The sequence below is a fragment of the Kwoniella europaea genome, chromosome 2 (genome assembly GCF_036810445.1).
Source record: "Kwoniella europaea PYCC6329 chromosome 2, complete sequence".
NCBI lineage: Eukaryota > Fungi > Basidiomycota > Tremellomycetes > Tremellales > Cryptococcaceae > Kwoniella > Kwoniella europaea.
The window spans coordinates 1,409,665-1,431,438 of record NC_089488.1 but is presented as its reverse complement, the minus strand read 5'-3'; the positions used below and the strand labels follow the sequence as shown (position 1 = coordinate 1,431,438).

Genomic DNA, 21,774 nt, shown 5'->3' with positions numbered 1-21,774 from the left:
ATGCAGTCCAACTAGACCGACATCTCCGTGATAGCTGTGATAGCCACCATCTTTTACAGAAATAAGAGAACCTAGCTTCCCGCCGCGTCGCAACGGTTTGGAGCAGCCAGTAATGCCATCAGATTATCCTACGTTCTTCGTCTACTAGATATTTCAAACTTCTGCGAGTACAAGATGTCAGACGCTACCAAAGACCCAGCTGCGCCCCCTCTAGCAGGTGAGTAGTTAACTCTACGAAATTGCTCCTTTGATATACCTTTCACCAATGGCTGATATATGGTTAAGCCTATGCACTATGGCTTGTCCCTACAGTACCCGAGCAAAGCGAGAAGTTCCAAAACCTGATTACCGACCTCGCATCTCTCGAACAACCCTCACCAGTCTTCTCACCCCATATCACCCTCATCCACCCAATCCCTCTGTCCACCAGACTGCGCGATATCCATGCGGGCGTTAAACAAGCCATCAAAACCACTTCATCCAAGCACTCTCTGGAAAAATTTACAGTCGATCTCAATCCAGCTCAAAAGGGAGACAAGTACTATCAATCGGTCTTGGCTCCCGTCAATCTTCCCAACGAAGCTCTCTCAAGCTTGCGAGAAGCAGTGGAGGATGTGTTCGCCCTTAAGAACTTGCCTGAATATTTCCCTCATCTAAGTCTGTTCTATGGTGGAGTCAGTCCCAAGAGGAGAGATGAAATTGCAAAGATTGCGAACGAGAAAATAGGAGAATTAGGAAAGGTAGAAATCGGGGAGATCGCTATTGTGAGCTGTGTAGGGACTGCTGAGAAGTGGGAGGTGGTTGGAAGAGAGAAATTGAGTTGATCAGACTCAAAGCCAAAGAAGAAGAGAGGTGGAAATGTAGGAAATCAAAGAATTTGATTGTCAACATATCCATTTGTACGTTATATCACCACATGGATGATAATCCCGATCCTAAATCACTGTGTCTATCTTGAACATACAACCGATGGGACAGCTGCCGGAGCTCACTAGATATAACCAGTCATTGCGAATGCTCACAGATGCGACTTCGGCAGGCTGCAAAGCTCTCCACATCCTCATGCATGGTATGATATCCTCAATCCTACCATCCGCCTGAATCCTGAGTATTGTTAATTCATGATTCAAACCTACTTTCTGGTAGTCTCAACTATTCGTCGTCCCTCTTCCAAAGATACGCACTCGCTCCAGCAACCACACCGCCACCTAGACAAGTGGTACAGCAGCAAACAAAGTGTGGTGCATGGACAACAGATGGCTTGCATCACCTTCTCTCCGGTAGTGAGAGGCCGAGTACTCTGGCTTACAGCACCAGGACCAAAGCTAAAAGGTCTGATGCTACCATTACCATCGCCTCCTACCCCTGGTGTATAGTTCATATGGGAGGAATGGGAGTGGTACCCTGCGAGACCGAATGGTCGCGGTCCACTGAGGAATCTATCGCCTTCTGGACCGGTGAATCGAGTGTTATACCCATTACAAAAGAAGGGATCATCCCCCCAAATGGTGGACCTCGTATGAGCTTGATGGGTCTCGCTGGTTGGTTCCACTGTGGGGTCAGCCCGTTGAGTATCTTCATCTTTACTTGTTCGAGTACGATCTTCTGCATCTTTGCTGGTATCTTCTGTGGCGCTACGCGAAGCCTCACTGGTTTCATTTGATACCTCAGCTCTGGATCGAACGTCTGTGTGACTCTTTCCAGGTTTGCTTTCTTCGCTGAACATTTCGTACTAGGGACCTAGACTTGTCTGATTGGTAAGATGAATCGGAGAGGATGAATCAATTACGATAAAAAATTCCTTATTCCACTACTTTCCTACTCCCTTGGTAGGTTATATACAGGCCAGGATCCAAAATGGCGCGGGAATTTGCCCCAAGTCATGCGTTTGATTTTTTAATAGAACAACAGACAGGAAGTTTCTTTTTGGGAATCTGGAGCGGACGAGCGTCATGATCTCGAAGTACAGGCGATGGCCCCCCTTCGATAAAAATGCCACTACCCGTTTTTCCATAAAGGAAGAGACGTCATATGACCTTGTGGGTATACTTCTTCAGCTTTCACCTCTCAACATAACCTTTGATGGATAGGATGTCTACTGTAGAAGCGTATTGCTTGGGAAGAGTATAGTTCCACGACCCTTTGTGAGCATGAGAAGCTATGTATATGCTAAGAGTTAGATTCGCAGGGATATCACTGTGCCACTTCCTCGAGTGACGTGTATACACTTTCCAATCGATCCTTGTACTGCAATAAGGGCGATATACTCGATTCATCAAGAGTGGCCCTCTGTCATGAAAGCATACATGCAAAGGAGAGTCAATTCTCAAAATAACATCAACAGGTTACTCATAAATACTGTACGACTGTACAGTATCAGAGTGTCACATGGCTATGGGACCTCACGACCACAGCCCCCACACATGGAAGTCCCACAACTAACGCAAGTTTCGTACGTACAAATCCCACAAGCGCCAATGATAAGAGCAGTACCGCGGCAAGCACATCCCACATGTTTGTTACAGGACCAACCTCCTGATGCGGTACAACCAAAGCAACTGATACATTGGTCGAAGGATGTTGTATTTGCCACTCCCGTTGTTGTATTCGTATTCTGATCAGGAGCGGAATATATCATTTGGTTCAAAGTGCTTCTTTCCCCGTAGGGTACTGTTATATCTCTTTGTAGGATTTTGAGATAGTCATCAAGAGTCCTGGTGTCTTTGATGGTCGCCTCCGTAGATTGGGCATCAGATACTGCAGATGCTGTAGGTGCGGGAGAGACAAGCTGCGGCTGAAGTCAGCAGTCAGCCGCAGCTTGTGAGGTGTTATCTTGCTTGGATGCCATGACACCCTGGACGAGATATGTATAGCGTGTGCGTCTGTCAAGAAGCAATGTACTGGTATGAAACCGTATAAGGCATATGGAACCAAGGGTAAATATGGATAAAATCGATGTCCTAAAGAGACAAACACAAATACTTGCGAAGGATGTCCTCGCTCAACGTCAAAAGAACGACCATCCAAGCCGACAAAGGTGGGTGCCTTCTACGTTTAGTATGAGAGTGAAGATACCAGACTTGTTTTTTGACCGAATGGACGTGTTGAGCTCTTAAAACCACGAGAAGACATGCATACAATTGACATACTTCGCATATTTCACTTGCATACTTCGGATCAGCCTCCACTTTCATTAACCTGTTTGTATTGTGAAACTGGTAATTACCCCCTTTATCCAAGAGGATTACACTTCTCACAGATCCCACACCCACAATAGTGATCTAAACAGCAGCATGGCCCTACACAACAGTAACCCACTGCGAACGTACCCGCTTTCTTGATGACGGAGACACACGATCCACAAACTAGTGCCCCATAGAATAGCCATCCTGGGACTCCCATTATCGTTGTCCGACTGCGACTCCTAGATTGCTCCTGTCGGAGAGCTGAAGTCGAGGCTGCACGGTACTCAGGCTGGCTATGAGAATTATATTGAGATTGGTAAACGGAGGGTGCAGCGGCTTCCGTTGGTAGTCGTTGGGTGGTTCCTCTCCCTGGGAATGTCGATTGATTCAATGATCGATTATCCCATTTGTCATCTGCAAATAGTCTCTGATGACTTGCTTCTGGCTGAGAGATATTGGATGGCTCACCCTGATTAGTATGTACGGTGTCAGTTCCTTCGGATGGATCAGTGATGTTTTCTCGCCAATCCTGGATGGTAGCTTTCGTGTCAGCGTCTTTGGTATTAGTATCCGCTTGACTCATTGTGAGAATGGTTGATGGATGAAGAGTGGAAAAAAGATAGAGCAAAGCCGGAGTCAATGTTCATCAGGTAAAATCTCCTTGTTTCCTAGGTCTGGTCGAGGGATAGTCGGGACACCATCCCTTACAGTTCCATGAAAGGAGAATCCTTCCTCGTACGTCATCGAGGCGAAACGTATCATGGCGTGAAAAATATTCCGGATTGCATGACGCTTGTGTCCTAGGGAACGACATTGAAACAATCCGATGTCGAGGGACAATAGATATGAGCTAGCTATGCTACAGCAGTCACATCGTTTGAAAATGCCTGCCAGATGGATGGACCACCTCCACCGACCTAATTCCTCAGCTCGGGAATTCGGCGTTTTATTCTGTGATCGACATTTTCGTCAATAGTGGCGAAAGTATACCAAAAAATCGAATTGCCCTGAATTGTTCAGTTTTCACGCTTTTGCACTTTCATCCACTGGTACCTGCAGACGACTTTGTCGAAAACCTCCAATCGCTATATCTTATAGCTTCAATCCCCAAAAAGAAACCTTTAATACATATCCATCATCATCGACACGACAAAATGGCTGAGCCTCTCGTATTCAAGGGTACCCTCGCCGGCCACTCCGGCTGGATCACCGCCATCGCTACTTCAAGTGAAAACCCAGACATGATCTTGACCGCTTCTAGGGGTGGGTTTGGTTCTTAGGTTGAATAATAGGATAGGAAGAAAGTAGAAGGCGAATGTAGGCTGACAACTTTGTTTGTTCGTATGAATAGACAAGACCATCATCGTCTGGCAACTCACTCGAGATGATGGATCTTTCGGTTTCCCCAAAAAGATCCTCCACGGACACAACCACTTTGTATCTGATGTGGTCATCTCATCCGATGGTCAATTCGCTCTTTCCTCATCGTGGGACCACACCCTCAGATTATGGGACTTGAACACCGGTTTGACCACAAGAAAATTCGTTGGACACACTGGTGATGTTCTTTCGTGAGTTTGAGATTTTCCATATATTGAGGAAAGAGGAAAGAGTAGATATCAGGATTGGTGCTGTCAGAGCTGGGGCATTGCAGGAGTAATGCCGCCACGGAACTGTCTCTTTGCTTGTCTATAAACAGATGTTCGCACGCACAAAATTTGGTTGAGATGGAAATGTAAAGAGGCAGCGGGAGTTCGGAAGGGGAACAACGCTGTTACACGAGACAATCATACTGACTGACTACTCCCCTTACAGCGTCTCATTCTCCGCTGACAACCGACAAATCGTCTCCGCTTCCCGAGACCGAACTATCAAGCTCTGGAACACCCTCGGTGAATGTAAATTCAACATCACCGAAGATGGTCACTCCGAATGGGTTTCATGTGTTCGATTCTCCCCTAACCCCGTTATCCCTGTCATCGTATCTGCCGGTTGGGACAAGACCGTCAAGGTGAGTGGGAAATTCGTCATCTTTTTATCCACAACCTCTTCTCCTTCATTTGTTCCTACCTCATCGACATGATGCGATCTATATATATTTGCTACTTCAGAGGGGTGAAACAGACCCGATGAGACAATCTTTTCCACCAAGATCTCTGATCTTTCTTTTATCATTATCAACTTTCTTACTTAACTTGGTCACTGAGTAAGACAAGTTGCTGATCTTCTGGGTATTGGCAACTAGGTTTGGGAACTTTCCAAGTGTAAGCTCAAGACCAACCACTACGGTCACACCGGATACATCAACACCCTCGCTGTCTCTCCCGACGGATCTCTCGCTGCTTCAGGTGGTAAAGATGGTATCACCATGCTTTGGGACTTGAACGATGGTAAACACCTTTACTCCCTCGATGCCGGAGATGTCGTCAACGCCCTTGTCTTCTCCCCTAACCGATACTGGCTCTGTGCTGCTACCTCCTCTTCCATCAAGATCTTCGACCTTGAATCCAAGTGAGTAAACAACGCGTACCTCCTTTCCACCCTACGAGTCTTGCTGATTGCGCTGTCTTGTTCCAGATCAATCGTCGATGACCTCCGACCAGACTTTGACGGTCTCTCCGACAAAGCTCGAAAACCCGAATGTACTTCTCTCGCTTGGTCCGCTGATGGTCAAACTCTTTTCGCTGGTTTCTCAGACAACCTCGTTAGAGTCTGGGTTGTTGTCGTATAAATAGAATTAATCAAATAATCTATTGTGGGATGGGTCTATATGAGAGGTTTGCTTGTACAACTTTGCATGCAGATGATCACTGGATATAACATATTATGTTTATCACTTGTTTCGTTGCGTTTTGTCCAATGCTCAGGCTCATCCCGTAAAATCTCTTGCCGCTCACGTCGAATTTCCTTGAAGAGACGGTCGGTTGCGTTTTGAGAGTCGTTACGCCATATGGGTATATCTCAATCCATATGTCTGAACCACATTAATGCTATCTACACCTCCATGCGGATTGATTTTCCATATCTGAATGGTAGTACCTTGACAATGAGAATTAGGTCATATGAAACTTGAATTACATTATAAGTGGATATACATTATGAATGGTATATATGATACGAGAATGTACAAAAGACCCAGTATGGTTGGACATGAGATCCGTTTCAATGGAAGAATATATTATCTCACTGAAAAGATCGCGAGGTTGATATATCCGTGTTTGGAGTTCTGACAGAAAGCATTATGACGGACTATAAATCGTATTCGTCCGAATCTGAATCGTCTCGTTTACGTTGGATCTGCAATGCGTTTCCTTGAGTCGTTTGAAAAGGGAATGATATTCCAAGTAGTGATGTGCACTCACAGTTATACCACCACCCAGCGATTTTGTCCTTCCTCCAGCGGATACAGCTGGTGTTGTATTCTTACTGGGAGGTGGGTTAGATACCTAGTGAAATAATGTCAAGTCAGCTATTGTTTTCCAGGTATTAGATACTACGCTATACAAATGGTGAGGAGGAGACATTCACCTGTTCCAATAACCCTTTCAAAGCTTCATCCGTCACTTGACCTCTAATCTGACCTTGCTGTCCCATCCTTACCAGTAAATCTTCCACTTGCGCTGCCAGTTGTGGTCGGGTAAGGGATATTCGAGATACTAAAGATGAGCATACATGTATCAGCCAAGACCCACTCCCGGGTGTATCAAGCTATTGCAGCGATATCGGCTGAGTAAATATGGGAGCTCACATCGCTCCCTAGCAGCGGGTTCCAACATGGCAGCAATCATGGTCCTCTTCATTTCCTCTGCCTGTCTCGCCCTAGCTTCGGCTGCCTCTCTCTCCTCAGGGGATGGCCCATTGTTCCCTCCGCTTGGTCCGCCTGAAGCTGGTCTGAATCCTTGAGGCAGTTGGAAATTGGACATGGTATGGGTTTCCAGTTTGTTTTAACAGTAAATCCGATGATCTTTATGAGGAATGTTGATTTCTCATGACGAATAAAATAATGTTCGCTGAGGTTGACTTTCAGCTTGTAACGAGAGTATCACTATCGGTGATCTGCCACGCGAGATCCATGGGCGTGTCGCGCGCGAATGAAACGCCGGTGCACCAGGCTCTCCCTGATGACGGCATTTCGACCGAGTGGCAGCTCGGGTGGTCATGGTCGGTGCCCTCGGTTATCTACGAGGATGGATGAACCGTCGAGTCCATAGGAATAGAATAGAATGGTTCATCATCCTATCATCCTGCCATCGATCACCCAAACATAGTATCCTGTATCAGAAACCTGCGAAGCGACCTTCCCAGCTCCTACCGACTCGAACTGCACGAGCCCACAAAGACCACCAATGATGTCATCTCCACCACCTTCCACTTCCACTTCCTCCACTCCCATCCCCGGAGCAGCTTTATCGTCGACTGCCAAACCTAAGCGGAACAGGAAGAAGCCGACCGCGAAGTCAGACGAAGCGCCTGTCACAGCTGAAGAGGCTGCTTCCAGCCCGGCAGCTCAACCTCAGGACGAAGTGACGGCTGCTGTTCCCGCTGTGAACGGCAGTGGAAGTAAGGAGAAGGGGCCGGTGGAAGAAGTGATAGCTAAGAGGATGAGGCAGTTGACCAAGAAGCTCGTGAGTGTAGTCATATCATCTGAGCAGTGATCAACACCAAAGCAATAGTAATCCTTTGATCGGACGGCTGTGGGAAGTACACACGAGCTGACATTTTTTTTTTCGTGACCTTTCAGCAACGATTCAGGGGATATGCCTCACAACCTCATGAGACTCTCAATGCCGACCAAAAAGCTGCGATAAGTAGTTTACCAACTTTGGAAAATGTTTACAAAGAATTGGAAGATCTTTCAAAGCAAGTGGAGGTGAGTGACTCGATATATTACCGGGTTGTCGTCATTTAGAGAATGGAATAGAAGGCCTTTCCCTTGAGGATGGGACAAGAAGAGAACCGGACGGTGTTTATACTTTGCAGGGTCTATACTGATGATGCCACTTCACATGATAGCCCGTAGAACTGGAACAAGCTGGAAAGCTCAGAGAACTGAAGGAACAAGCCAGACAAGAAGCTGAAGGATCAGTAGCGGGCAAGATTACAGAATTCCAAGTGGGTAGAACATCCCCCTCAGCCAGAATGTTGAGCTTGTCTATCTATCACCCGTTTAACGTATAGGCGACTGATTCTGCATTTTCTTTCCTCAGACATCCCTTTCTACGCCTCTTTCCATTTTCCTACGTCTTCATCGTCTACTCCATCCTGCCCGTCCTTCCGACCATGAACACCTAACTTTCGCTAGATTGGATTTACCCATGAATCTCCAAGATGAAGTCCAAGCTACGGATGTATTGCGTGTAGGAAGGATGTACGATGATTTGCTCGCTGGTGGAGATAGGGGTGTTGAGGTTATTGCTGGATTGGTAAAAGGTTCAACGGGTGATGACGAAGAGAGTAAGTCCTTGTTCGCATTGGGCGTCTACGAAATACCTTCTCAGGGTATAGTCCTTCTCTCATGTCAAACTAATTAACATGTTGGCATCTTCTAGATGATCACATCCATCATCTACTTGCCTTACTCGCCGCCTCCGATTCTCTTCCCGCTGAGAACGCTGCACCCGAAGAAGTGGACCTGGAAGAAGCTCAACCTGCACCGGAGGTAGAGGAGCCAGCGTCAAAAGCGCCTTCAATCAACGGTGAAGTGAATGGAGATGCAAACGAAGAGGAGATCACGACTGCACCCGCCTCAGTGAACGGTACGACAGGAGCAGGTCAAGGAGCCCTGAACTTCTTACAAGAGGATGAATTGGCTGAAGAAGAGGAGTTTGAGATTGTGCCTAGTCTGAGACCCGATCAGGTGTGTGAATTTTTCTGTCATCCCAATTTCGCTTGTATTGCTGTAAGGTTGTCAAGTGGTGATTCGGAGCTTCTGACCCTGAGTGTTGTTTATCTATGATCGTGAGCTGATATATTTGCTTCACTCTTAGACTTCTGGTTTCCAGCCTCCCCAGGAACCAGTCACGACCATCCCACCTCCACCTATCGACACCGAACCTGCATCTCAACCTCCAGTCAACTCTTCCGCTCCTGCACCGTTCACTGCTTCTGGAAAGTTCGACTGGGCCGCTGATGAAGATCTGGACGAAGCTACTGAAGCAGCACACATCAGACAAGCATTCGCTTTACCACCCAGCGGCCCGCAAACTCCCGCTCAGCAACCTGAACCTCAAGGTAAAGTAGAGGAAACGACCGTACCTACCGAGGACGAGGAGCCGGCTATAGCTCTGATACAGGAGAACGAACTTGCCAATGCACACGTATCCGAATCTGCTGTAGCGGTGCCTACAGCCGTGGAGAGTGATGCTGTCCCTGCTCCACCTGCTGTTGAACCTAAAGATATCCCCGTACAAGGAAAGGGACAAAGAGGTCATGGAGGTGGAAATGGTAGAGGAGGAAGAGGTGGACGAAATGCCTCAGGAAGGAATCAAACTCAAAAGGCTCCTGTTAAACCTACAATTGATGAAGATGGATTCCAAGTGGTTGGAAGACAGATACTACCCCCTTCGAATAGAGGTAGAGGCAACGTCAATGGAAGTGGAAGAGGTGATGGTGGTAGAGGAAGAGGTCAGAGCGGTAGAGGACGAGGTGGACCTGGTAAGCCTCCAAGTTACCAGCCTATACAGGCGGTCAAGCTGATTTTTGTGTATTGCGTAGGTCATAAAGGTAATCGACCTAATGGAGAAGGGACGAACCAAAATCAGAATCAACAAGGTGGAAATAAACCACCTAGACAGCATCGACAACCTTCTCAAGCTCAAGGTCTACTCAAAACACCTGCTGTGGCATAATCACATGAAGTGATTCATCAGCACTGGTGATAACAGAGAGAAACCAGGAATAAAGGAATCAAGCATCATCATCAACACCTCGTTCAGCAAAAGCTTTTATATCCACCTTTTGGGGGGACCAAACATCTTTTTGTACACATAATAGCGATGTTCATAATCACAATATCAGAATAGTTCAAAGTGGGAAGAGAAGGGGAAAAGTGCACACGTATAATAATCTCTATGGTGATACAAGCATCATTCACATTTCATGATATATGCATCATTGATCTCTTTTGCACATGTGAAAAGTCATAATGTTACCTTAGCACTTTCAATGGGAGAATCACTGACTTTTCAGTCGGTAAGAAGGCATTGACAGAGTGCTGCTAGTTCTATCGAGATCGATCAGCGTCTGATGCTCTATGCATCCACCATATGAAATCATATGTACAATATTTCCTTATCACAGTGATCTCTCTCTTGTCCTGTACCCACAGACGGGGCTTTTGGCTTTGTTTTCAAAGGAAATGGGTGCACATACCGTATTCGTGTATTCAGGAGACAGGAGATGCGAACAGAAATATGTATACAATCGGTAGGTGCTCTCAGTCTGCATTTCATGACTTTGCTCTGCTTTGCTGGTATTGACATTTTCAATCCTTCTGTTAATAGCTTTCGGAAGTAGGTGGTATGATCGGGAGGTCTTTCGGAGTGTTGTATACTGTTTCTTATTCGAACAATCTAGTACTTTTCGTTGACATAGTCGAATATTGTCTTCGGAGAGTGTTAGATCTTGATGATGGTTCGCTCCCATCTATTGATTGCTCCGGATAATAATCCGACCTTCTTCCGCTCATCCTAGATTGGAAACTCCTAGAATCATACCCTGATATCCCTTTCGGTTCAGCTCCAGCTCCGCTCAAAGATGTTTGTGATCTGATTGAAAGGGTCGATCTTCTTCTGAACTCCTTCCTCTCATCTTCTGACATATTAGATATATCTTCAGGTTTCATATATGGCACTTGTACATATTTCTTTTCGTAACCATATTCTAGTGGAGATAAAGTTTGTCCAGTACTTGGACTGAGAGCAGGTGATGGTGTACCGGATCTCATCCTTTTGGATCTGAGGCTTGACTTGACTTTGTCCCACCAGAATCTCCCGAAAGCTTTTCGCTTCTTCTCATCCGCTGTTGATGATTGAGCTCCTTCGGCCGTATAGGCCATCGAGCCATATCCAGATCCAGCACCTGATGGGTTCATATCTCTATTTCGAGGTTGATCGTCAACTTCTGACTCGTTATCTTCTTGTAGTGTTTCGATGCTGTAATGGGTGAAGCGTGAGCGTCCGCGCGGAAGGGAAAATTTCGATCGGATTCTATGTTGCGACTCACCTTCCGATGCGTCCTGCAGAGCTGTACATCCGTCTAACGCTTGGAGAGCTTTTGGAAGATCCCTCCATTGGTGAACTTGGCGATCTAGGTCTACAGTGCGGCATTCATCGAATCATCAGCACCTGGACATTCGTTCCCCTCATTCAGAGATGGATTTCATGGAGACCGAGGAACTCACATCGTATCAGTGTAAGACGTGAAACTAGCCCTGTAATCCGCTCCTGAAGTATCAATCTTCAAGCCTAGACCACGACCTTCTCGCTGCTGACCTGGTGAGTCAGCTTGTGCGAGTACTCCAGCAAGTGATTGAGTGCTGTCCGCTGCGTAGCTCAATCGATAAAGGCTACTATCATCACCTTGTCTAAAGCTCCTCGGTCTCGAGAGTCTGCTACTTGAGGCTCGTATCGCACCAAAGCATTCATCTTTACTGGACGTAGAGATGGTGCTCGTGGGCGATCCAGCGGGGGATTGAACTCGACCTGATCTCTTGTACTCGTTCGCTCCGGGGCTGTAAGCGTACAATTCTTTGTTTCTGATTCGTATAGCAAGGAATGTATGTCAGCCCAGGTATAGGTGTATTTTCGATGAATGAAGTTCAGACCTGAAGTACTCACACGATCAAATAGTCAGGTGGATTATCAAGCAACCTGCTCATCTCATTGGCTGATGATTCTTCGAAACTTGAACTCGCGGTGTTAGGTCTAGATTGCTTAATGTTGAATTCTCGATGTACACTTTCACGGAACGTCTGACCATCCTCGGTGACTAGTACCCTACCTTTCTTGGAGGATGGAGGAATTGAAGGCTGATACATTTCTTCAGGCTCTTTCATATTAGGACTGCGAGGTCGAGAAGGTAAAGCCTCAGGCATGAGATTCTCAACGTGACCTTTATACGGTGACCATTCACCCCGTCGAATAAAGACGGTATGATTTGGACTACTTCTTTTAGGACTTCCTGGTAGACCTGATCAACGACAGTTCAGTATATTAATCGTACTGTATCGTACTGCAACCCATTTGTCGCGGTTGAGATGTCGGTATCGATACTTACCGGCAATATAGACATTCCCTCTAGGTACTGTGCTTGATATGATATCGTGAAGGATCTCTTCACTTGGCTGCCTCGAGATGGTATCTTTGGGGCTATGAGGTAGTCCTAGCAGCATTTCGGATATCAGCAGTCTCCTTTTTAATAAGCCCATAAACAACGTTGATTACCTGAGTACGAAGGGAATTGGCTAGGAGTATTTGTCCAATCCTCTACAGACATATTCTCAAACTCCGATCTGGCAGAAGAGATATCAGGAGTGGGTAGTGGGTCGACAATCAGTTCCGGAATATCCATTCCCAAAGGAGGCTTCTCGAAATTACCACGGTTGTCTATGTGAAGAGCAGGAGGCCTGTTTGGACGATTCATCGTGTCTGATGAAATGCGTATTTGAGTGTGTGGCTTGGAGTGATGTTAAGCGTTGTGCAATGATCAGTGACGAGTGATCTACTCACCTCTCCGTTTACATATATATATATGTCTGACTCGTACAGGAAACGATTCAAAATTTGCGGGCTTTGAATCGGATGTTCTCCGAGCTTCTGTCATTATGCTGCCTATACTCAGCTGAGGGTAAGAACTTCTTGATGAGTCTTTCAAATGCTTGAACTCTGACCTTTGTTGACGAATAAGCGGAGGCTATGTTGAGGGTAAGCGCTCCCAAAGCATTATAGACCTGAAGGGAAGGAAGGACGGTGATCAGATAATTCTTGTTCGCTTCGCAGGTATCTCCGACAGTCTAGATCTTGTCGGGATTCATAATTGAGCTAAACTGATTTAGCTTTCCCTGACTGGGGCCGACTGAGCACATATCAATCATGCTTCTTGTTGGTCCGTGTTCCGCATACTTCGCAGGAATAGAATGTTGTGTCACAAAGAAGATCCTTAAATTAGCGGAGACGTTATAGTCGACCACGTCGACAAAAACAATCAGTACACTCAGGACCACGAAGCGTGGCTTGTAAGGAAGGGTAGGGCAGAACAATCCTTGATTGCCTTAGCAATTAGGCGGGGTTTTAAGATCGCCAACATGTTGAACAAGGATCGACATGGCCGAGCAGACAAACAACCAAGGCATGGCAAAGCGTCGTATGATAACGGAAAGATGACAAGAAGAAAGGATGCATAGGAAGCTCGTACAATTCTGTTATGGTCTGGCAAGAGTACATTAGCGGTATTCCAATTTCATGCTCGAAGATTATTTCGATACTCACATTGCACAGACTTATCAGCTCACCGTTGTTCACTCATCATCTTCATCGCTCTCATCCTTCTTCGCCTTCTTCTTCCCCTTTGGCGCAGATTTGGCTTTCGCTTTAGGTCCCGGCCCCTTATCCTTGGGTGGGTTTATGCTATCTCTCTCCTGTCTCCACCTCGCTTCAATCTCATCCTTCTTAACCTCCCATTGCTCATCGTCAATACCTTGTATCTCGTACAGCAATTTTATCTCCCTCATCCAGATTGCCAAATCCCCAACTTCCAGTGCTTTCTCAGGCGCTGGAGTTTCGAGTACAAGTGGTATTCCAGACATCAGAGGATCCCTCATTATACATCGAAATCCTGTCAAACCGATTTTGCCGCTATATCACCACTTGTCACTCAGCACAAAGACATCAACAGGAATAATATGTACTTACAGACCGATGTTTTCGTGCAGATCCTTGTTACCCGCCAGATCCGCCTTTGAATCATTCAGATGCATCCCACCCAGATACCCATTTCCAACCTCTTCATCGAATCTCTTCATCGTATCCGCATATGCTTCTGGTGTCCGTAGATCAGACCCAGCAGCGAAAAGATGACATGTATCAAGACACACTCGGACTCTTGATTTGTCCTCTACCAAGGCGATGATAGCGGCTAGTTCCGAGAAAGCTGTACCGACGATGTTTGAACCTGCATTTGCCTTTTGTCGAATTAGCATGCATTCATTCTCTCTTGGGAGCGACCCCTTACCATGTTCTCAATGACTGTGATGACTTCCGGTACTTCTTTGTGGACCCTATTTATAGCTTTGGCGATAAGAGCAAAACTTTCTTCTTTGGTACATGCTCCAACGGTCGACCCAGGACTGAAAGTTTACATTGTTGCATGAGCCAACAGTCAATACACCCAGAGCACGAATTTAACACTTACTGCCAGTTGTACAACTTGATCCCCAATTGATGACACCTGTATATATCATCCTTGAAGCATTCGTATGAGTTGTTCCATTTAGCTCTGCATCATCTATCAGTCTCACATTTCGAGTTATTGAGAGACAAATTATATCTCACTCGTCTGGGTTACTGAGCAACGTTAAAAGATTAGCTATATCATCACATGGTCATACAGGATTCTCTACTTACCCAAGATTGATCAAGTAGCTTCCATGTACCAAGATACTCTCAGGGGGGTATCCCAGGCCTGCAAGAAAAGTCTCAGCTTCTGTAACGCAATGTAGCGAAGCGAAAACCTACTCACCTCCATCCTCTTTGCTCTTCATCAGATTCCTAAATTTCTCTATGGCTTCTGGTTCGAATGGATTACTCTTCCACTGTCTCTGACTCTTCATGAACAGAGCCAGACCATTTGCTCCCGCCACCCCAGCTCTGAGTAACGCTCCAGCAGGTCCACCAGCTATTGATACGTGCGCACCAAGCAGCATCGGTCGATCTTCTTTCGTAGAAGGAGGTAAAGCACCATTCTTAGCTGAGGTGGTAGTTGGTAGTTTGAAGATTGGATATCCATTCCTGGGAGGATGTATATCAGGTGATAGTTCAGGTGGTGGCCATACTTTCGCTTTGGCTACTCTAGCTTTCTTCTTGGGTGGTTCAACTTCTGCTGGGTCATCGTCACCTGCTTTGGCATCGTCCGCTAATGCTGTTCTGGGTTTGACAGATACCTTGGAGTCATCTCCGTTAGATTTGCCTTTGGCCTTGGAGGTCGATTTGGGTTTAGTAGCTGGGATGTCGGATAATGAAGATGATGAGGTTGAGCGTTCACGCTTTGGAGCGGAAGTGGATCCGGTAGACCGACGAGGGGGCATGTTATAAGAGATCGTCAATGGCTGAAGCTTTAAGGCCGTGAAAGAGATGTATCTAGCTGGAGGTAGTAGCTGCAGTGGACGTAGGAGCATGGACCAGGACTTGTAGTGAGGGTATGCCAGCTGAAGAGAATGGCTATAAGACCGAAATCAAATGAACATGAATTTTGGATATTGGATGTTGGGCCTCTGTCGATCGAACGCGTCGGAGTAACTAACTGATGACATCAACCAGACTACCAACCATACTCCACTGCGTGGCATCAGTGGCACCAAGATTCATCATCTCTCACTTATATACGTGTCCACATACAACAGTAAAGATACAATGAGGAATCAGGGTAGTATGTTGAGAGCACGTGAAGCTATTTGTGCCCCGGGACGCCAAGACCCAGTTACTCTCCATCAGAAAATTCCGTCGATTCTCCATCACTTGCATCTGCCCGTTGATGACCGTAGGTTTTAGAGGATCTCGCGGGAACACTTCCTTGCTGTGTGCTGGGCGACCCCCTTTCACTGCATTGAAGAGTTGGACGGACCCGACCTTTTCTACGGGCTTTCGTCGAGCCTGCACTCCTGCTCATGAGGGCCAGCTCCGAAGACGAGATAGACACCGGGAGGATAGGAGGACTGTTCGGGGGTAAAATAAATGAATCGCCTCGTCTCGCTGTGGCTTTTGAGGTAGCCGGCCTGTGGGGGATGTCACTGGATGAACTCTGATTTCGAGAGAGCGTAAAATTGCGAGCCTTGGGTTGATGTGGGGCACTAACATTCCTCTTAGCCGAAGATTGAGATAGGTTGCTATTCTCTTCGTCACTATACTCGGAGTGGCAGGGGCTAGAGTCTTGCTCATCATCTTCAGGACATGACGATGATTCGCATTCTTGGTCCTCTCCAGTCCAATTGTGCTTTTCGTCACGTGTCGTTCTTGAGGCAAGTCCTCCATGTAGGTCCACAGTAGATGATGAAGGGGAGAACGTTACTCTGAATCTCAAATCTTGAGCCGCAGGATCAATGAAGGTATCCCGAGGACGAGAAGGATCGTCACGATGATCGGTATGACCGTGAATGCTGTAGTTTCTCCTTGTGCTCATCTTGAATGGATATGTATATAGCGGGGATATATACACAATTACGGAGAAACATGAAGAGCAAGAACGATGTGAGATAGTCCAAAGGTCAGCAGACGATATATACATAAAAGTAACCGGAACAAAGAGGTACCAAAGACGGCTGCAACGTCATCGGTACAATACCGTCAAAGGAGGGGAGAAGAAATTGTAATGTCAGCTATTCCGAAAGGTTCCATAATGATCGGCTGCAGTCCATAACATCGTCATAAGTGAAGATCCTTTGAGCAGTGTTCGACACATAGGGAAGTCTCAAGAGGGTAGAAGAGGGGAAATCCGGCGGAAGAACGGGTCAAAAGTGATATTAGCTGATAGCTGACGGCAGCTGGGAGTTCGGAATAAGTCTTTTCACCTTTGTATTGGGTGCATGAGTGCGTGTAAGCTCTTTATGATCGCTGGACTGGGAGACACGATGATATCAGTCGACTTTCGAGGTCATGTGAATAACTGGAGGTTCTTATTGTCGGTAGTGTCTTATCCATAAGATGCGATCGTAAGATATCATCGATGCTTTCCGTCAGAATGAAAGTGTCAGTATCGCATGGACAAATCGCCTCAAGGTCATTCATGTCAAGACTACAACATATCTACCGATTCATCCATCGTGAGTGCCTCAGTCCTTATTCCCTTCCATCGCAATGGAGAACCATTCAGCCATTTGCATCCCGTTTCTAGCCTTATCCCTGACCGTATAAGAAGACATATCACCGTAATCGGGTAATCTATGAGAGGACAATGAGGAGATAGATGTAATATCGGGCCATATGAGCTACCGGAATATTTATTTGAACCATCCTGAGACGAGGTGCTGAAGGAGGTGTGAGAGTCTCGGTGTGAGTAGTACTCTGAGTGTCTCGATGACATTATATCGTGATCGGTTGCTGGATGATTTGGAGTCGGACTGAATTTCAGATATAAACTTAGGTAGACTGCTTAGTATGATTTAGGAATTGGAGGTGTCGCTTGAAATATGTAGTGTCAGCGACTCTAAGAAGATGGTCACTCTTATATAATTGACCATGATGGGGCGAATGACGATCTTGTGCCAGCTTTAAGACCTACTCAATGAATATGGGAACTTTTCGTATCTCAGCCTCAAAGGAGATCATCGGCAAATCCTATATCCATATCACTCCGCTTCTCCTTTATACCAGTATCTTCCGTTTTGTATTATGAATTCACCATTACCAATCTAGCATTGTGCCGTTGCTCAACTATGATATCATCCCCGCTCCCACTCAAAAAAGGTAATATAAACATAAACATTGGTACAAACACACTGGTACAATCGAGAGATGGTCCATTATCACCATGATATCATGGCAGAAAGGCATACTGACATTCAGTGTGTGAATGTGGGATCTATGACGTGACATATCAATACATGAAACGATCGTGAACGATGCTGGTGGATCGTGAATCTATTCAACAAAGATGTATATACAATATTTACAACTATGATTATATGATCATACAACTATGCACAAATGATCTGTTACGAATCAATTCGGAAAAAAGGAATTTGGACGAGGCCTGAAAATTGAAATAAGAGAACAAAAAATTACCCAAAAATGCCACCTGCCATATCATGAATGTCAAACAAACACCAATCATCTTCTTCCCCTTCTCCTTGCTCTCTCCGCTCGTTCTTCCGCACCACGACGACGTTCTTCTTGGCGCTCTGTATTGATCTGTCCTCGTTCCTCCCGTACACGCAATTCGTTCCTGATTCGATGTTCGTCTTGCAGGTCGGCCGCAGCTTCTTCGTCTTCTTCAGAATCTGAATTTGATTCTTCGTCAACCTGATCATCTTCATCGATATCATCCCAATCATCACCATTGAAGGTATCAGGTTCATCTATAGGTAGAATCGGCCGATTTGGAGCTCTGCGGTGTGGTAGAGGAGCTATCGCTCTACCTATCAGTCCCTGATCGATACGAGGTAGTACGTTGTTGAGGTTGAAATGTGGACCAGCATTGGGCACCGCTGGAAGGTTGTCAAATGGAGGAAGATAAAGTGGTCCAGGTCGACGAGGCAATTCGAGAAGCCGGTTGACACGAGGTGCAACGTCATGCATTCTCGCCCACGCGTCTCGGAACCCTGTTGTAAATCGGAAATGTTCAGTCAGCTACACTGCTGTAGCACACACGAGGTCTGATGAGATGACGAGGCGGGTCTCAGCACTCACGTTGATCCGCCGCCTCATTGCCACCGCGAGCAGCAGGTATCCACCTTTGTGCTACTCCAGCCGGTGGCACATATCTAGCCATAGGAACGGGCCCAGCTCCGGCAGCCATGGCAAGTGGAGCATCAGGCAGGGCGACATTAATGTCGTCTGCATTGAGATCGACACCATTCTCCTGAGCGGCAGCTAGCACTCTTGCAGCAGCTTGGTCTCTCGCTGCTCGAATCTATACGGGGGGAAGATAGTTAACATTGATAAAAGTATACTGGGCGATGCAAATCTTACAGCTTGATCGTCATGTTGCCTTTCATTCTGATCCCATAGTATGCACTTGTTTGGTTGTCTAGGCTGGCCAGATGCTCTAGGTACTGCTCAGTGAAGGGTCAATCAGTCTTTATTTTCTGCCATGAGAGGGTCTAAGCTCACCTTGATCGAAATGTTCATACCTGTGGCATGCAGAGGTATCCGTCAGTCCATTCAACGCATACAGAAATACTACTCACCCAGTAATAACCTTCTGACACACATAACATGAGAGAGTACCGCATTTACCGCAAGAGATTTTATTGCACCTGGGAAATATGTCAGTCGATCGACGATGTCAGCCAGGTAAGACGAGAATCATTAGGAAGGTAATTGAACTCACCCTGAATCTTTGATATACGGTTTCAAGCATGTGGGACATCGTCTGATCAAAGCTTCCGACATGGCATCTTCCACGGTATGTCTATTGTTAAGTTTCAGATCCGCTTCGACCTCTATGTACCATAACCCAAATAACGATCAAATTGTGATCAGTTGACCTGAACATAGTATGGGATGATGCGATGTATACACTTACCAGCACACGTCTTCGGTATATGTTCCTTCTTCCTACACCCTCTGCAAGTGACTTGACCACATTCCTCATTCATACATCTGAAAAGCTTCTCATCCGGATTATCAATGATAGTAGCATAAGGACAACTCGGACAGCTTTCCAGTCCTTCGATTTCAGCTTGCTCAAGTTCTTTAGCTTGCTTCAGTCGATGATACAATTGGATGGACTTTTCGGAAAGACATCTGGTGAGTTCGGATTCGGGGAAAGGGGAAGTACAGTCCGACTGGTCCATACATAGAATCGACTACGAGAGAGCGTCAGCTAAATTCTCAGAGGAAGATTTCAACCAAGAGACGCAGACTTACAGTTGATTGCTCTCCGAGTTTCGTCTCTGCATGCTTGGAAGCACATTCTCGGCAGAAAAGATGACCTTCGGTACATTGGATCATATCCCTCTGTATGCTTGGTGAGCCAGCATTCGACTATAATGTATTCAGTACTCACCGGTAAAGTGTCACAGAAACAACATCCGCATTCAATACCAGCGCCTCCAGCTAGCGCTTCCTCTTCAGCTACTCGTCTAGCTTCAGCAGCATCCCTCTCACTCTGCTCTGTGGCTTGATGAATGATGTCATCAGCGACAACATGGCTGTAGACTAACGATTACTCACCTAGAGTCCGTCGTAGCCACTTGACTTCTTTCTCGAACTCCTCTGATCCTACATCCTGGACTTGATCCTCCTCGGTCAAATCATCCCGTTCCACTTGCTTCGCTTTATACTTCCCTTTTCCCGTATTTCTCCCCCTTTTCAACTCTACATATGGTTTTGCTGGTAACTTTGAGTGTTCCAGAAGTCGGAAGTACGCAGGGACGTATAGAGTCTGCATAGTATGGAAGACAGTTCGAACACTGGTACAGCGAAATCCCAAATCAGTTTGTAATACTTTACGGTAAATCAATTATGGGGAGATTGTTTCTGACATACTAATGTGCAGGTATAAGAGGGAAATCCTCTTCCAGCTGACTGACACCCTTCTGACAATATCCCATACCGATTCTCTCATCACTTCTATAAATCGGATTTCTATATCCTTCTCTTTGTCCAGCTACGACAGGCGATTTTTCTTTTCCTTTACCCTTTTTGGTTTGATTCAATTTTGGGTAGCCACCTTCCATCTCTAAAGCGATTTCTACAACTCTATTGGCGGGATTATCATCTTTCCTAAGTACCATCTCTTGGTTGATGTGGCCCAAGGCCCATTCTGAATCGATGTCAGGTAAGATCTCTAGTACGTGATTCAGGTGATCTTCGGCCAGGTACGATCTCGGTGTGGAAGGACCGGCTACAGGCGAAGAGGAAGGGAGAGCAGAATGGATGGCTGCTGAAGTTTGTTGCGATCGAGGTACGGTAGTTGATTTTCTTCGATTCGCAGGGGATCTTGAAGAGTTTCTCCGTTGAGATACTCTGACTGGCGGTTCATCATCTGAATCTTGATTACGTCTATTACTAGTTGAAGGCCCCGCTCGAGTGGGAGTAGGAGGCTCATCCTCGTCCGAAGAAGAGTCGACCACGATAGGTGCATCTTTGTTGGTGATTTTCCTCAGGTGTTCGGGTGCTTCGTCCAACGCCATAACATCGTCGTCGGATGTATCGTCGGAAGTATGGTAGGTGCCGGGAGGAAGATTGGCGAAGATGTCACCACGGGAGAAAAGGGAAGATTGGGACTAGGCGGAACACAATTGGTCAGCTTTTGGTCTCTCGTCGCTGACGTCACAAACATATATGATGGACCATCACTCACGGCTACGGAAGCTGGCATGATCCCTCTCTTTCCCAAGGAGAGGGGCCCCAGCGCGGGCTGCGTCCTGATCGGAAGGAGGTGCTCAGGTTATTGGGGTCTTTGACTTGATTCGGATAGATAGCACTCGCAGATTAGATTGTATAGGTCTCTCTTGAGATATAGTCATGAAGGCAGTCTAAATGATGAGTTGATGAATTGATTCACCGTTGAATCGGTTGACTGAGGTTTACGAGTATCGTTGCAACCATTCAGACCCCGGAACCAAATAAATCACTCTTGCGGGTCACGTGATAATCCCGCTGCGAATACGTAATCAGTTCAGACACTCACGCGTACATGACCTGGAGTGACG

General features: G+C 46.3%; 8 protein-coding genes across 8 annotated transcripts; 3 read left to right on the top strand and 5 right to left on the bottom strand.

The window, feature by feature from the left end:
• Window positions 1-174: 174 nt before the first annotated feature.
• V865_006868 (uncharacterized protein) lies at window positions 175-824 on the top strand (the record flags this gene model as incomplete). Its single annotated transcript, XM_066230625.1, has 2 exons — window positions 175-217; window positions 286-824. 2 exons carry the CDS (start codon window positions 175-177, stop codon window positions 822-824), a joined length of 582 nt encoding a protein of 193 aa, XP_066086722.1.
• A 3,515-nt stretch (window positions 825-4,339) lies between these two features.
• V865_006867 (guanine nucleotide-binding protein subunit beta-like protein) lies at window positions 4,340-5,916 on the top strand (the record flags this gene model as incomplete). The annotated part of the gene is made up of 5 exons (XM_066230624.1): window positions 4,340-4,448; window positions 4,537-4,756; window positions 5,001-5,196; window positions 5,431-5,696; window positions 5,763-5,916. 5 exons carry the CDS (start codon window positions 4,340-4,342, stop codon window positions 5,914-5,916), a joined length of 945 nt encoding a protein of 314 aa, XP_066086721.1.
• Window positions 5,917-6,434: 518 nt separating this feature from the next.
• V865_006866 (uncharacterized protein) lies at window positions 6,435-7,108 on the bottom strand (the record flags this gene model as incomplete). The annotated part of the gene is made up of 4 exons (XM_066230623.1): window positions 6,435-6,482; window positions 6,548-6,631; window positions 6,714-6,841; window positions 6,934-7,108. The coding sequence occupies 4 exons, from the start codon at window positions 7,106-7,108 to the stop codon at window positions 6,435-6,437; spliced, it is 435 nt and encodes a 144-aa protein (XP_066086720.1).
• Window positions 7,109-7,534: 426 nt separating this feature from the next.
• V865_006865 (uncharacterized protein) lies at window positions 7,535-10,033 on the top strand (the record flags this gene model as incomplete). Its single annotated transcript, XM_066230622.1, has 7 exons — window positions 7,535-7,810; window positions 7,927-8,055; window positions 8,199-8,297; window positions 8,393-8,639; window positions 8,735-9,042; window positions 9,173-9,839; window positions 9,900-10,033. 7 exons carry the CDS (start codon window positions 7,535-7,537, stop codon window positions 10,031-10,033), a joined length of 1,860 nt encoding a protein of 619 aa, XP_066086719.1.
• Window positions 10,034-10,743: 710 nt separating this feature from the next.
• Window positions 10,744-12,827, bottom strand: V865_006864 (uncharacterized protein; the record flags this gene model as incomplete). Its single annotated transcript, XM_066230621.1, has 6 exons — window positions 10,744-11,338; window positions 11,409-11,498; window positions 11,587-11,940; window positions 12,023-12,374; window positions 12,462-12,566; window positions 12,629-12,827. 6 exons carry the CDS (start codon window positions 12,825-12,827, stop codon window positions 10,744-10,746), a joined length of 1,695 nt encoding a protein of 564 aa, XP_066086718.1.
• Window positions 12,828-13,701: 874 nt separating this feature from the next.
• V865_006863 (uncharacterized protein) lies at window positions 13,702-15,486 on the bottom strand (the record flags this gene model as incomplete). Its single annotated transcript, XM_066230620.1, has 7 exons — window positions 13,702-14,038; window positions 14,096-14,364; window positions 14,415-14,529; window positions 14,595-14,678; window positions 14,735-14,746; window positions 14,807-14,864; window positions 14,922-15,486. 7 exons carry the CDS (start codon window positions 15,484-15,486, stop codon window positions 13,702-13,704), a joined length of 1,440 nt encoding a protein of 479 aa, XP_066086717.1.
• Window positions 15,487-15,878: 392 nt separating this feature from the next.
• On the bottom strand, window positions 15,879-16,577 carry V865_006862 (uncharacterized protein; the record flags this gene model as incomplete). The annotated part of the gene is made up of 1 exon (XM_066230619.1): window positions 15,879-16,577. The coding sequence occupies one exon, from the start codon at window positions 16,575-16,577 to the stop codon at window positions 15,879-15,881; it is 699 nt and encodes a 232-aa protein (XP_066086716.1).
• Window positions 16,578-18,223: 1,646 nt separating this feature from the next.
• Window positions 18,224-21,440, bottom strand: V865_006861 (uncharacterized protein; the record flags this gene model as incomplete). The annotated part of the gene is made up of 12 exons (XM_066230618.1): window positions 18,224-18,714; window positions 18,803-19,025; window positions 19,085-19,167; window positions 19,226-19,245; window positions 19,303-19,371; window positions 19,446-19,557; window positions 19,641-19,923; window positions 19,985-20,074; window positions 20,124-20,236; window positions 20,291-20,529; window positions 20,606-21,345; window positions 21,423-21,440. 12 exons carry the CDS (start codon window positions 21,438-21,440, stop codon window positions 18,224-18,226), a joined length of 2,481 nt encoding a protein of 826 aa, XP_066086715.1.
• Window positions 21,441-21,774: the final 334 nt, after the last annotated feature.